Below are 12,469 nucleotides of genomic sequence, written 5' to 3'. Positions count from 1 at the left end.
CACAATCTGAAGTTTCACATGCTTATGACTAGGCCAACTGTGACTTGTCCATCATAACCTGAAGAGACTTTGTATGCAACTCTTATCTAAAATCATCCCTACAAACCTTCACACACTTACTTCTCGTGCATTTATGCACAGGAGTGGTAGCACTGGGGGCACATCATGTGCTACCATTAGTTTTCTTAGAAGCTGTAAATCATAGGCTGGTCCACATCTTGGGTCTAACAATAAGAATGTAGAATCAATTGAGCACATAACTTCTTTGCAGGACCAGATTAAGATGATTCATTTCAAGTCTTTACTTACTCGCTTCTGCACCAACCAGATGATCCACCTCCTCTTCCACTGTTCCTACTGAAAAACATTACACGTCTTTTTTTAACTTAATCCCCATTTCTTCTATTACATTATTTTACAATATTCACGTTCAAAACCTATCATTTGAAATATAATTTGAACTAGGATTGACAAGCCAATATTTGACCTTTAAAATTTGTATATAATTATTGGATTACACTATTACCTTCTACTGCCTGTACAGCCAAAATGTGGCCATCCATTGCCATAGGACAGCATGTGACTACTGACTCTAGGAAATTGAGAACTTAGGGTGAATGATTACAAAGACTATAAACAGCATGAATTGACTAGTTTCAGGTATAAGTTTTGTCTTTGAAGTTATTACAACTCTCATGGTCTTTGCAAGTGGGTATTGCATTCTTAATATCTCTTTGTGCAATATAATTATGCCCATCCCGTTTGTAACTCAACTCCAGAAATAATTACATATTGAACTTCCTTCATCTTTACCATATAGGGTTTCAACAAACATCTCTGCTCTTTTTTGGTCACCTAATTGAAAGGAAAAAAAAAAAAGGAAAACAAGTTCATTAAAGCTGCAAGAGCAATGCTAACCTACACCTTACTTCTCCAGACAGAAAAAGTGTGGAAAGTATACCTACATGTACCTGGTACAATGGGTACTTAATGTACTATTGGTGATGAAGTAAAGATAGGTCTACCAAGTTCCTCATCACTTGCGTTTTCATCTAAAGTAAAAAAAATAGGCAGTTAAGACTGGATATGGCTACTACTATTACATCCCACATCTTTTTGAGTACCCATAGATGGTAACAAATAGTCATATTCATAATAATAAATTAATGATTATATCCTTTCGAATTCTACAGTCACACTCACTCACTCACTCACTCAACCAAGTCAACATTATGGCTTCACCTCCATAGGAGGCAGTGGCCATAAAAATTATTTGAAATCAAATAATATATGGATGGCTATTTTAGGGTCCACCTAAATTAAATATTAACACAAGTTTTTCCGTGTTTGTATACTCTCATCTAAACACCAGTTGACATATTTGCGTTACAGCCCCATTTATTGGTACCAAATCAAGTTTCATTTCTGACTATCCTAGAAGTTATTAATCATAACACATAATGCAATGTACCTTCTGGAGGGTCTACCACAACCACCTCGTTGGGGGCTCTCGCTACCCCTATTCCAACATTTCCAGTTCCTGATGTTGATTGCCCTGTTGTATCAAACATTAAAGAAAAGAACGATCGGGTTGAAAGAAAGTGATTCTCTTGGAAAGTATTCTAGGTTACTCAACATCATCTTTTCACAGAAACTGCAATTACTAATGATAACATCACAGTCAATTAAGCTAAGAACGAATTTCAATCGGTAAGGAATGTTCTCCAATTACCGGTAATTGGCGGGTGCTCGATCGTCTAAGAAAAACCTTTAATGCTTAAATATGATATGAACTTTTCGTTAATAATCACCTGCTGCACCATCTTGATCTTGATTCGTGTTATCTGAAAAAGAGAGAACGACGTTATTAAGTTATGAATTTAAAAGAAACTGAATGATGTAGTTTAGCCGAGTGCAGGTTCAGCACATCATAAATCACTTAAGATCATCTTTTCATGGAAACTGCAATCACTATCAGAAAATCACAATCAATTAAGCAAGGAATGAATTTCAATCACGTCCTTGGCAAGGAGGCAAGGAAAGTTCTACAATTATCGGTATATGGCGGATGCTCGATCGTCTTCGAAAAACCTTTAATGCTCAAATATGATATTGATCTTTTCATTAATTAATAATCCCTACTTCGCCATCCTGATATTGATTCGTGCTATCTGAAAAAGAGAGAACGACGACGTTATTCATTAAATTTAAAAGACACTCTCTGATGTGTAGTTGAGCCGAGTGCAGACATAGTTAAATATGGTGCAGAGTAACATGAGTACTCCTTGAATGAGACAGGTATTCGTAACCATAATTCTACTAGACATGGTTGTTCTTCAGTCCTGTGAATAAACGAGCTTTTCTGAATACACTGTAAAAATGTATTTTCTACGTTGTAAGTAAAAGATCTCTTCAGCACTTGTACCGTGCACGAGTCAAGACTCGATTCAACTCGGGCCAGACCCCGCCCCTTGCGCATCGTCGCTCGCTTGTCATCCTCTCGCGGGTTGAAGCATGAGGTACCGCAACGTGCTCAATCTCCAAACTTCAGCATACTTGTCAAAATTATGTCGGAAAACTTGATTCGAATTTTCCAGTAATCCTCGTTAAAAGTTTATCGGGACTGCTGTTGCGGCTTAGACATGTCTTGTCGTTATGCAAATGTTTTTTTTTCCCTGGGGCCTTTTCTAGCTATGAAGATTACTTGCCCTTTTTGTTAAGAGTTATCTTACCTCGATCTAATCGCATGAACACTCTACAGCGGCTTTTGAACATTGCCTTCATTGTATCCCCGCACATATCATCCCATGTGCCAGCCAGGGTCAACAGGTTAGAACCACTGACAGTTCGATAAAAGAGCAATCTAAAAATAAAAACGGTTAACCGCTATACAATGCATATTTATAGGCCAGAAATCTGTTACTTCCTTTTAACTATTTGTCAGCTTTACTTCGACGCCTCCCTACTATTTAGATGCTGCCTGAAACCATTCAATACGATCTCTTACAGATTAGCTGTACTGGAGTCGTTCGGAAATACCAGCTGGGTGACTCTTCCACTACTTTCCAACACCCGCTGGATGTTGGGACGCGGTACCTCCAGCTGATCGCAGTAGCGTAGCAATATGAAAGAACGTTTCATACTTCTTGATCGTCTTGTCCTGTCCCTCGACATTGCTGCTTGAGTACTTTATCAACAAAAACGGTCGAAATAAATTAAAAATTAAAGAGTCGAAGCCCTTTAAATGTACTCACCGGTAAATGACATGACATTTGAAAACTTACATCTCATAATTGCTAATTAATATTTTTCTCACTTTGACGGCTATCTGGATCCATTGGGATCACATATAGACGTTCCATTGTGAACAATTACCTTTAAATGGGCCGTTTAATAAAATAAAACTGCAATCAGTTTGGATAATAATTATTGTGATCCACATTATTGAATGCATTTTTGATCAAGGAGGGGTCGAGAAACAAGCTCCTTTTAAGGATGCACATCATATAAAATTTGCCACTTTCAAACGAGAACATACGATTGATAGTCTTCATATTTTAATGAATTATGATACACCGTCAGTTGTTTCCGATGAGAATTTTTATAAGTTCAATCCTTCACGTATCAACATTTTTTTTTTCCATCATCGGATGGAATATACGGTCCTCCCTCAATTTTGGTGCATTCCTTATTCACCTGGCTCTTTAATTCGAGTCTCTATTCAACTTTCAACATTTTAGAACACAATTGATTCTCGGATGGTATGGCCAAATGTCAAATTATTCAGCTTCATAGGATCGTGAAAAAGGTGTTTGAAGGGGTGTTTTGTCGCAATTTTGCAACAATTGTCACACTTTGCTATATCTGTCGCACTTTGTAATAACACTTCTCGCAATTTATAATCACACTTGTCACACTTTGTAATGAAAATGCTATTGCACTTTGTTGTAACAGACTATTACATCGCCTGCAGCGCTAGTGGGCAAGATGAAGTGAACCTTGTGTTCTGATTGGCTACCGGAGCGGGCAAGATGAGCCTATCTTGCTCGGTTGGGATTGCCTGCATTGATCTCGCGCATGAAATAAAAAAATAATTATAACTATTTTCGTAATTCTTGGACTATTTCGGCGATGGAAACGCAAAAACTGCTAGGTGATAATCGAAAAAATGCAAACAGAAACGACTTTCGTGTGCTACCAATGGCTTTCTTTCCAGGCTCTTGAATTGAAGTAAGCGGCCGACCATTTAACTTTTCGGGGGAGGGGGGGGGGGGGTGATTTCTGGTCATGAAAAATTTTTTTTCTAGCAATCTGCTGGGCAGGATATTTTTCCATTCTAAATGCTCTGCAGGATATTTTTTCCCTCCTGATTTCTCTGCAGGATTCTTTTTCCTCAAAGAAAAGGGTAATGTGTTTACATATACAAAATGTATTTACATTTACATTGTGGTCATTGCAGCAATAGTTCTAATATAGCTATGTTTTCGGAAAGTAATTCTTTACAATCATTTTATATTAAGTGAAATAAAGTGACGCACCACAGGCAGATGTGAAAACGTTTAGTTTCTTAATTAACAAAATTGATAATGTCAAAAAAACATTTCTGGCACTATGACAATCATAAAACTGTTTCATTTGCTGATAACAGATATAGTTTGCAGTTTTCAGTCATGTTCATCATTGCTGTAAATTTTTATCTTGCAGCACAATTGTTATTCATGAAATATACAGCTACTGTTGATACACCTATCAATGCTTTGCCCCAACAGGGGGAGTGTGGAACTAGGTGGTAAGAACAGACCATCGCACTTTGTAATAAACGAAAAGATGTAGCTCCTTGTGATCACACTTGGTAAATGGTACTACAGGATATAGCCATTCTTATGTATAAGGTAAAGAACAATTTATCTCCTAATTACATATGTAGCCTTTTTCAAATTCCACAACTTAGGTACACACTGCGTAATAATGATTTTGGTATACCTAGATTTAATACTGTCACTTTTGGAAAACATTCGCTTAGATATATGGGACCCAAAATATGGGCAATTGTACCAAGAAATGTAAGAGAACTGACATCCATATCATCTTTTAAATGTAACATACGTAGAATAGACCTTGTTTCTAAATTGACTGATAGTAAATGTGAAAACTGCCTTTTATGTAAGACTTAGGTTAGATTTTAAATTGTACATATATATTGTTTTATTTTTAAATTTCTCAAATTTTTAGGTAGTATTTAGTGTCCCCAGTTAGTGGTTGTATAACTGCTATTTTAGATTTGACACATAAATAAAGGTTGTTGTTGGACAAACTAAGCCTGTCTCGATTGGGTTAGTAAAATTGCCGGAAAGTCCCTCATTGAAATGCCGAAAACTTTCTAAAAAATTGTCCGGCTACCTAAATCTCAAAATTCGCCACATAAATGTTTGATACTTTTATATCAACGTTAAAATAAAACTTTAGTTTTCGTTCATTACAATAACTTTTAACAACAGTCATGAAAAATAGCTTGGAACTTAGACAGAGCTGTTCGCACTGACATGGGCGAAATTGGAATTGGTTCTTGTTGGGGGTGAAACTATTCAATCCTCCTCTTCTGTTTGTAATCTTGGACTGATACTCGATCCCAGTGCTGAAATGGAAGACCACATTAAAAATATTTTCGAAGAATTTCATTTCCATCTAACTGATATCAGTAAGATCAGTACATATTTGGATCGTGAATCTGCTTAAGCAATTATTCATCCTTTTGTGACCACTAACTTGGACTACTCTCTCTACTGCTATTTTATATGGATTACCTAAAGTTCTCTTAAACCTCCTACAGCTAGTGCAAAATAGGGCAGCGCGCATTGTAACATTTACAAAGAAGTTTGAACATATAACTCCCATTTTAATAGATAAAAATAAAGATAAATAGAAATCCCAACATCAGGGTAGTCCCATCAGAACTTAAAGCTCTGCTATCAATAGGAGCCCTGGTGAATAGGGTCCAAAAATAAATATAAAATAATAAAAAGTCTTATTCAATATAATATTACAGAAAATTCTAATTAACGTGACTATTATAAACAACATATCCATGATAAAAAAAGATTGCTTGGCTGTTTAAGTTCTAATCCGAGGCAAATAAAGCAAATTTCCCTGTCTTGTTCTGGTATTATTAGGGTTTGGGTTGGGTTTAGAGGACAATTACCAGAAATACATATATTAACCAGTTTAAAAGTATGTTCGTCTCTTCTCGACTGTAATAACATTTACTGTAAGGCCATTTAAGATCCATTAAAGCTTGACCACTATCCTTAGATTTTGAAACAATTTTTGATGCCCGTCTTTGAAAATTATCCCGAAGTCTGGCATTGCTAACAACTTGGGCGCGGCCAGACAGATAGTTTTCAAATCGGTTCAGTTCTTTGCTTTTGTTTCCAAAATAGCGCAGTTTCCTCAACAAAATAAAATGATCTATTGTGTTGCATGCCTTACGCGAGTCCACAAAAGCCAGTCGTCAGGAACTTTGCTCTGAGACAGTAAAGCATTAATTATTACTGTTAATAGGTTTTGTGACTATTGCAGAAGCGTCCTTTAGAAGTCTTGGTGGAATGTTATCTAAGCCCACTGCTTTGCCTGATTTAAGTCGTCGGCCTTCCGACTGAACAGCAGTTTCAGAACTATCCGTAAACAGAAAAGTAGCGTTCGTAGCTTCTGTTAAAGATATACTTCACGAGAGTTTCGATGCAGCATTTACAAACGATTTGCAAAGGTTGACAGCTGTATTTACGAATGTATTGTTGAAATAATTTGCGATTGAGCTCTTTTCAGTTATTACTTGACCGTCGACTTTGAGTTTTGGAGATGGTTCATTGCTTTCGGAGGGAAGGATTTTCTTAACTGTAGTAATCTAGTAGTGGTAGATACTTTTATTTAGCTAGGGTAATTCCTACAGTTACAAAAACTGATATCCTTAGAGGCCCTTGGAGTTTCACCAAGAAATATATCCAATTTTATCTGCTTTTTTACCAGCTCCTACTCTTTGCGTTCTTGTTCGAATAAGTTTCTCCAGGACCTAAATTATGGAACAGCATACCCGCATCTTTAAGAAAGGCCGATTCCTTGAATTCTTTCAAAAAAGACATATTTAATTCGCCAAGCTATTTTGATTTGTAAATATATTATTTCTGTTTAATTTCCATGTTTATATAATGTAGCTGTTAGATTTTTCAGTGTTTTAGATACATTTTGTGATACTAGAGCAATTAGTGATATAGACGCTATATAGATAAAGTTTATTATTATATTATTATTATTATTATCATTGTTGTTATTATTATTAGTAGTTGATAAATATTCAAGAAATTCGCATAAATTTAAGTTTTCCATGAACGTTGACGTTTCCGCGCTTGATATGTGCTCTAAACCTATATTTTGAGCACAATCTATGTAGAAATAGATTATTATCTCTTAGGTACAGTTAATGCGCCAAGGTTTTCCAAAAATCACCCTCACGTGACATGATCGATCGTTGCTTTTTTCAAGTGTGTGTTGTTGACAGTGTAACCAAAGAGGCGATGAGACTCACCACCTCGTGTTAAGTAGTGAATTGATTGAATATTTTACCCTGAATTTTGTTATCACCCACTTCATTTTTATTTTTGTGCCCTTCACTTCGGCATCTCTAAGTATTTTCACAAGGTCGCCCTCTTTCCTCCTCGCGAACCGAGAACCGGCACTTTTTTACTGAAAATTTTCTTTCGCCACGTACTTCTTTCACTTCGACAAGTTCCTCTTAAAAAATTTCTCCGAGTATGCCAATCTTGGAACTCGGACACTCGTCAGTGTCCATATTTCAGAAATGTGCATTTGTTTCACGAGAGAAATGGTTTAGCCTTCGTGGCGAAGATTGAAAATGACTCTCGACCAATGAGGGCATGAGAATTTCTATGGTTATTGTGAAAAGGCCACAAAAAAAGTGCGAAAATTTTATTTCAAAGAACGACAAAACAAGGGGCTGCAGCTCCGCCTCTCATTTTCGCAGCAGTAGCGGTTTCTTAGCAGTCACAAAATAAGTGGTAAAATACAGCAAATCAAGCATCCGAAGAGCATCAAGATGAATCTCATGGACATTAACAGGCTTACTGATGATCCAGTCCTCAATGTAATAACTTGGCTACAGCGGCAGAACTTGATAGCTAGTCCTCTGAGATGCGTGCCATGCAATAGAGAAATGGAATTAGTAGAGAGAAATCTAGACCACGTAGATGGATATGTGTGGTAAGAATGGACAGTACCAATACTAAACTTTTTTTAAATACCTACTTTCTATCACTGACATACTACTAGGTAGTTTAGCATTGAAATAAGTGATCATCATAAATCGGAATCTTAATGAGTTAGACCCCTGCTTTCCCTTTTCCAAATTTAAGCAAAATGACTAACAATCAATCCTTGTCTATAAATATTTTTCTTTATAAGGAGATGCAAAGGCTGTAGAGGCAAAAAGTTTCTGAGAGAAGGCAGTTTTTTCGCCGAGTTTCCCCGGATTCCTCTGAAAAAACTCCTAATCGTGATCTATCTGTGGAGTCAGCGCGAGTTGCGCTCTAGAGTTTCTTCCATGGTTGGATTGACGGAAAACACCGTTGGACGTGTGTTTGCCACGCTCCGCTTCATTTGTAAGACAGATATAGAAGATAGACCAGTCACCCCATTTGGCGGGCGTGTGTACGTGGTCAAGTGTGACGAAAGTCAATTCGAGCACAAATCGAAGGTGAGAAAGTGCACTGTCATTTTCATTTCAAACGGAGGCCTCTGTTTGAAAACTTAGTTTTGTAGCAAATTCTTGACAACTTTTAAAGGAAATCCATCAATTTCCGGGCTCGCCAAGTCTCATTTATTTATCTGCTTATGGTTTGACAGAGGTTACGCCCCCTTTTAAGATTGCCCCCCTGTAATACGCCCGCCTCTACTAGCTTAGAACATCCCAGAATCAGAGTAGTCTTTAGAATTGCCGCCAAGTATCACACACATCCAACTCTCCGTACGGAAAAATTATTTTACCACGAAATATTAAAAGGGTTTGATCCGCAAGCATTTTTTCCTGCTGCAAGTTATACATATGCTCGCGAGCACAGCTAGGTTGAAGAATTGTCCGTTTTTCTGGCTACCGTGCCCATAATACAAAAACGCCTAACACCCGCCATTAAATCTGGTAAGGAGGGTTTATATGCCAGGAGAGTGCTTTATTTCGCAAGCATCAAATCAAAGTTAATCGTTATTTTGACAAGCATGAGTGCCAATGTAAATCTCCGTTTTAAAAAATTTAATCGTTATAGTATCAAAGAGGTCGCAGGGCCAGCGATGAAGTGTGGGTGTTTGGCTTGATCTCTACGGAACACAGTCCTTGTCGGGGCTACTTTCAAGTTGTGAGGAGAAGAGACCGCCGAACATTGTCCAATATTCTTCAAAGGGTCCTCCTGCTTGGGAGAGTAGTGCACACTGACGACTGGGCTGCGTACAGGAACCTTCATCTGTACGTTCCTAACGTGAACATGCACAGAATAGTTGTCCATCAGAACAACTTCGTTGATCCCGTTACTGGCGTACATACGCAAGAGGCAGAGTCGGCGTGGGCGCGCGTCAAGTACCACGTAAAGAGGGAGAAAGGAATCCGCCAAGGGGACATCCAGGATTTCCTTGACGAACACATGTGGCGAGATTGGCGCGGGCTGGAAGCCGTTTTCGAAAATTTTCTGGCAATAGTACCAACGTACTATACCTTATAAATAATAGCAACTCCATGAAAACTCCAGTATGCCCCTTGAAAAGTGGAAAAACCATCGCTTTTCCTAAACTTGCAACACAGCAAGGGGCAGTTTCCTTTATATATTTACTCAGCGAGGCTAAGCAATCTTGGAATTGTGAACACTTTCCGTACCGACACTTTCGGATTAATTTTTCGCTTTTTTTTTCGCGCACATCGCCTTTAAATGAATAGTTGAAATAAAGTGCATCTCGCGACTTAATAAACTGACATAGCCAGAAGGTGATGATTATTGCCAATGTGACACAAAGTAAGGAATCATTCGTTGAAAGCAAAACGGATGGGTTAGCTCAATGATACTCTGAAAGGCTCGCACTTGCTTAATTAATGGTTTATTTCATCCATTTATTTCTTTTGTGATAATCGATGGGTTTTCACAACTTATTTAAACAATAGCCTATTTTCTGTGACTCCACCCACACAAAGGAAATACTGTTGGCGGTTTTTACATAATTTTGATTTCAGTATCAACAAGATGCGAACAATTATACCCATCAAATGAAATGAAAAGTCCTTTTCGTCGATAGGTAATGGTGGCCCTAATAATTTCTACTTTTATACACTGTAAAGGTTCTAGAGAAAGGAATCGTTTATTCAAAGCGAAACTGATTTCGATAGGTTTGCTCATCCAAACAATAAAGGTTCGCACTCCCTTAGTTAATAGTTGATTTTATCCATTCATTCTTTTCTGACCATTAATATTGGTTCTCACAACTTATTTAAACAATACCCCCCTTCCTGTTAATCCAGCCACACCTAACCGCAAATACTGTCGGCGGTTATCACAATTTTAGATAAGCAATTTTGATTTCAGTAGAAACAGAACTTTATACAACAGAGCGAAGCACTTGTCAAACTTGAAAAGTAGTATTGTGGTAATGAAATCGACAATAACTCAAGAATTAATGTCATTCCAAAATTAAGCAAGGTATAATTCGAAATCTGCAGACGTGCTCTACGTATTCTTGAATGACTTTTTCGACATGATTTTTTAACATAACTTAAATGGTGTAAAATATGCAGACATTGGAGATCTCAGCCTGTGGAAAATGTTTATCTAAACAAAATGCAATCTTCCCATTTATAAGTGCAGTACCAGAAAGTATCTCTTAAAATAATCTTTGTCCCATGAACACTTTTTGTCATTCAATAAGGTGTGGAAATACAACTTTAATATACCTGTTATCAAAGTGCGCGAGTACTTGTCGAGAGTCACTGTGGTTTACTTTCCTATTCGTTGTTGAAGGGAAGTTGTTTCCTGTGAATTTTGATATTCCACCACGTAGGCAGTTTATTCCTTCACACTCCTAACAAAAGCTAGAGAGAGAGAGAGAGAGCCTCCGAGCGAAGAGAAACGACAAGCCATTTTAAACTGACCTGACATGAGTCACCCTCGTTCGATTTTTGACTGCATCGCATTCAGCGATTCTATCAACAACAACATTGACTTTATTTTTTAAAATGAAAGAAATAAAGGCTTTTGTAGCCCGCAGTTAGCAAAGCTATTCTAGGCGGGCTACCTAAACAGACACTGTATAGGCTCTCTCTCTCTCACACACACACACACACACACACACACACACACACACACACACACACACACACACACACACACACACACACACACAGACACACACACGCACGCACGCACACACACGCACACACACCACGCACCAATGAAATGAATAAATAAATGAGCAAATAAAAATAAATAATAAATAATAGTAGTGATAATCATGTTAAAGGTTTTAACTGAGCCAGTCACACAAGGGAGTTTTTAACAGGTCAAAGAGAAAGCTAATCAGTTGAAATACAAATATAAGCTAGAAAGGTCAAGGTAGCGCAAGTCAACATTCATCTCCTCAATTTCAAGAATTTTCAAAAGCAAGTGAGTTAGCTCACGTTTAAAAGGTGCTTTCTTTAGCTTACGAATTTCAGGGGGGATGCCATTCCATATTTTCGCACCAACTCTAGAAAAGTTTGGATATATCAACAAAGTTGAAATGGTAAATTGGCCACCGTAATGATTACAAAAGCTGACGTTTCGAGCGTTAGCCCTTCGTCGGAGCGAATAGAGGAATTGTGGGTTGTGTGTGCTTTTAAAGGCAGAAAATGGAGCTACGTTATTGGTGGGTGCATGGCAACGAGAAAAACATGAATAAATTAGTGGAATGAAAAGCGTTCATTGATCCCTGTGGGATTTAGACTGCCGGTTTGAAAGATGAGCTTTTGTTCAAGATTTTTACGGCTTTCCGTGCCACCTAAGTGCAAGGAAAGACCGCAGATTGCCATATGTTGCTTAGAATGATTGGGTAAATTATAATGTCTAGCGACTGGTTTCGATGTGTCCTTGTCATTCCTTTCCACGTCTCGAAGGTGTTCTCGGAAGACGTCAAAGTTTCAATTGAAGGTAACGGTTTATGCACTAGTGTGTATTACAAACCTACAGACTCGCATAATTACTTGTTATATTCGTCTTCTCATCCATCTCACGTTAAGAATTCCATTCCTTTTTCTCAGTTTCTAAGACTTCGTCGTTTATGTAGTAATGACTCTGATTTTCACCACAAATCAGAGTCAATGTGCCAGTTCTTCGATGAACGTGGTTACCCTGTTTCCGTCGTTCAAGCGGGTTACCACCGCGCTCAACTT

The 12,469-nt window shown here is 37.8% G+C and overlaps 1 protein-coding gene and 1 long non-coding RNA gene across 3 annotated transcripts in view; one reads left to right on the top strand and one right to left on the bottom strand.

Moving 5' to 3' along the window:
• The window catches only part of LOC148728418 (uncharacterized), a 6,005-nt gene extending 5,536 nt beyond the window's left edge, over positions 1 to 469 (bottom strand). The window contains exons 1-2 of one of the 2 annotated variants that reach the window (XR_015988595.1): positions 310 to 469; positions 121 to 224 (exon numbers count right to left, since the gene is read on the bottom strand). This is a non-coding gene — a long non-coding RNA (uncharacterized LOC148728418). The remainder of the gene's footprint in view (positions 1 to 120; positions 225 to 309) is intronic. The other variant, XR_015988594.1, reaches the window with a different exon arrangement.
• Positions 470 to 8,107: 7,638 nt separating this feature from the next.
• LOC148728417 (male abnormal protein mab-31-like) lies at positions 8,108 to 9,779 on the top strand. Its single transcript, XM_088762479.1, has 3 exons — positions 8,108 to 8,271; positions 8,473 to 8,764; positions 9,330 to 9,779. The coding sequence occupies exons 1-3, from the start codon at positions 8,108 to 8,110 to the stop codon at positions 9,777 to 9,779; spliced, it is 906 nt and encodes a 301-aa protein (XP_088618605.1).
• The last annotated feature ends 2,690 nt before the right edge of the window (positions 9,780 to 12,469 follow it).

Source organism: Stylophora pistillata, chromosome 6, assembly GCF_964205215.1.
Source record: "Stylophora pistillata chromosome 6, jaStyPist1.2, whole genome shotgun sequence".
Classification (NCBI taxonomy): domain Eukaryota; kingdom Metazoa; phylum Cnidaria; class Anthozoa; order Scleractinia; family Pocilloporidae; genus Stylophora; species Stylophora pistillata.
Note: the sequence above shows the minus strand (reverse complement) of the source record. Positions and strands in the feature narration are given on the sequence as shown.

Excerpts from the sequence above, each read along its gene's own strand:
- LOC148728417 (XM_088762479.1), top strand. The coding sequence starts at position 8,108 with ATGAATCTCATGGACATTAACAGGCTTACTGATGATCCAGTCCTCAAT. Across the intron at positions 8,272-8,472 it reads CACGTAGATGGATATGTGTG|GAGATGCAAAGGCTGTAGAG; the intron begins GTAAGAATGGAC and ends TTTCTTTATAAG. Across the intron at positions 8,765-9,329 it reads AATTCGAGCACAAATCGAAG|TATCAAAGAGGTCGCAGGGC; the intron begins GTGAGAAAGTGC and ends TAATCGTTATAG.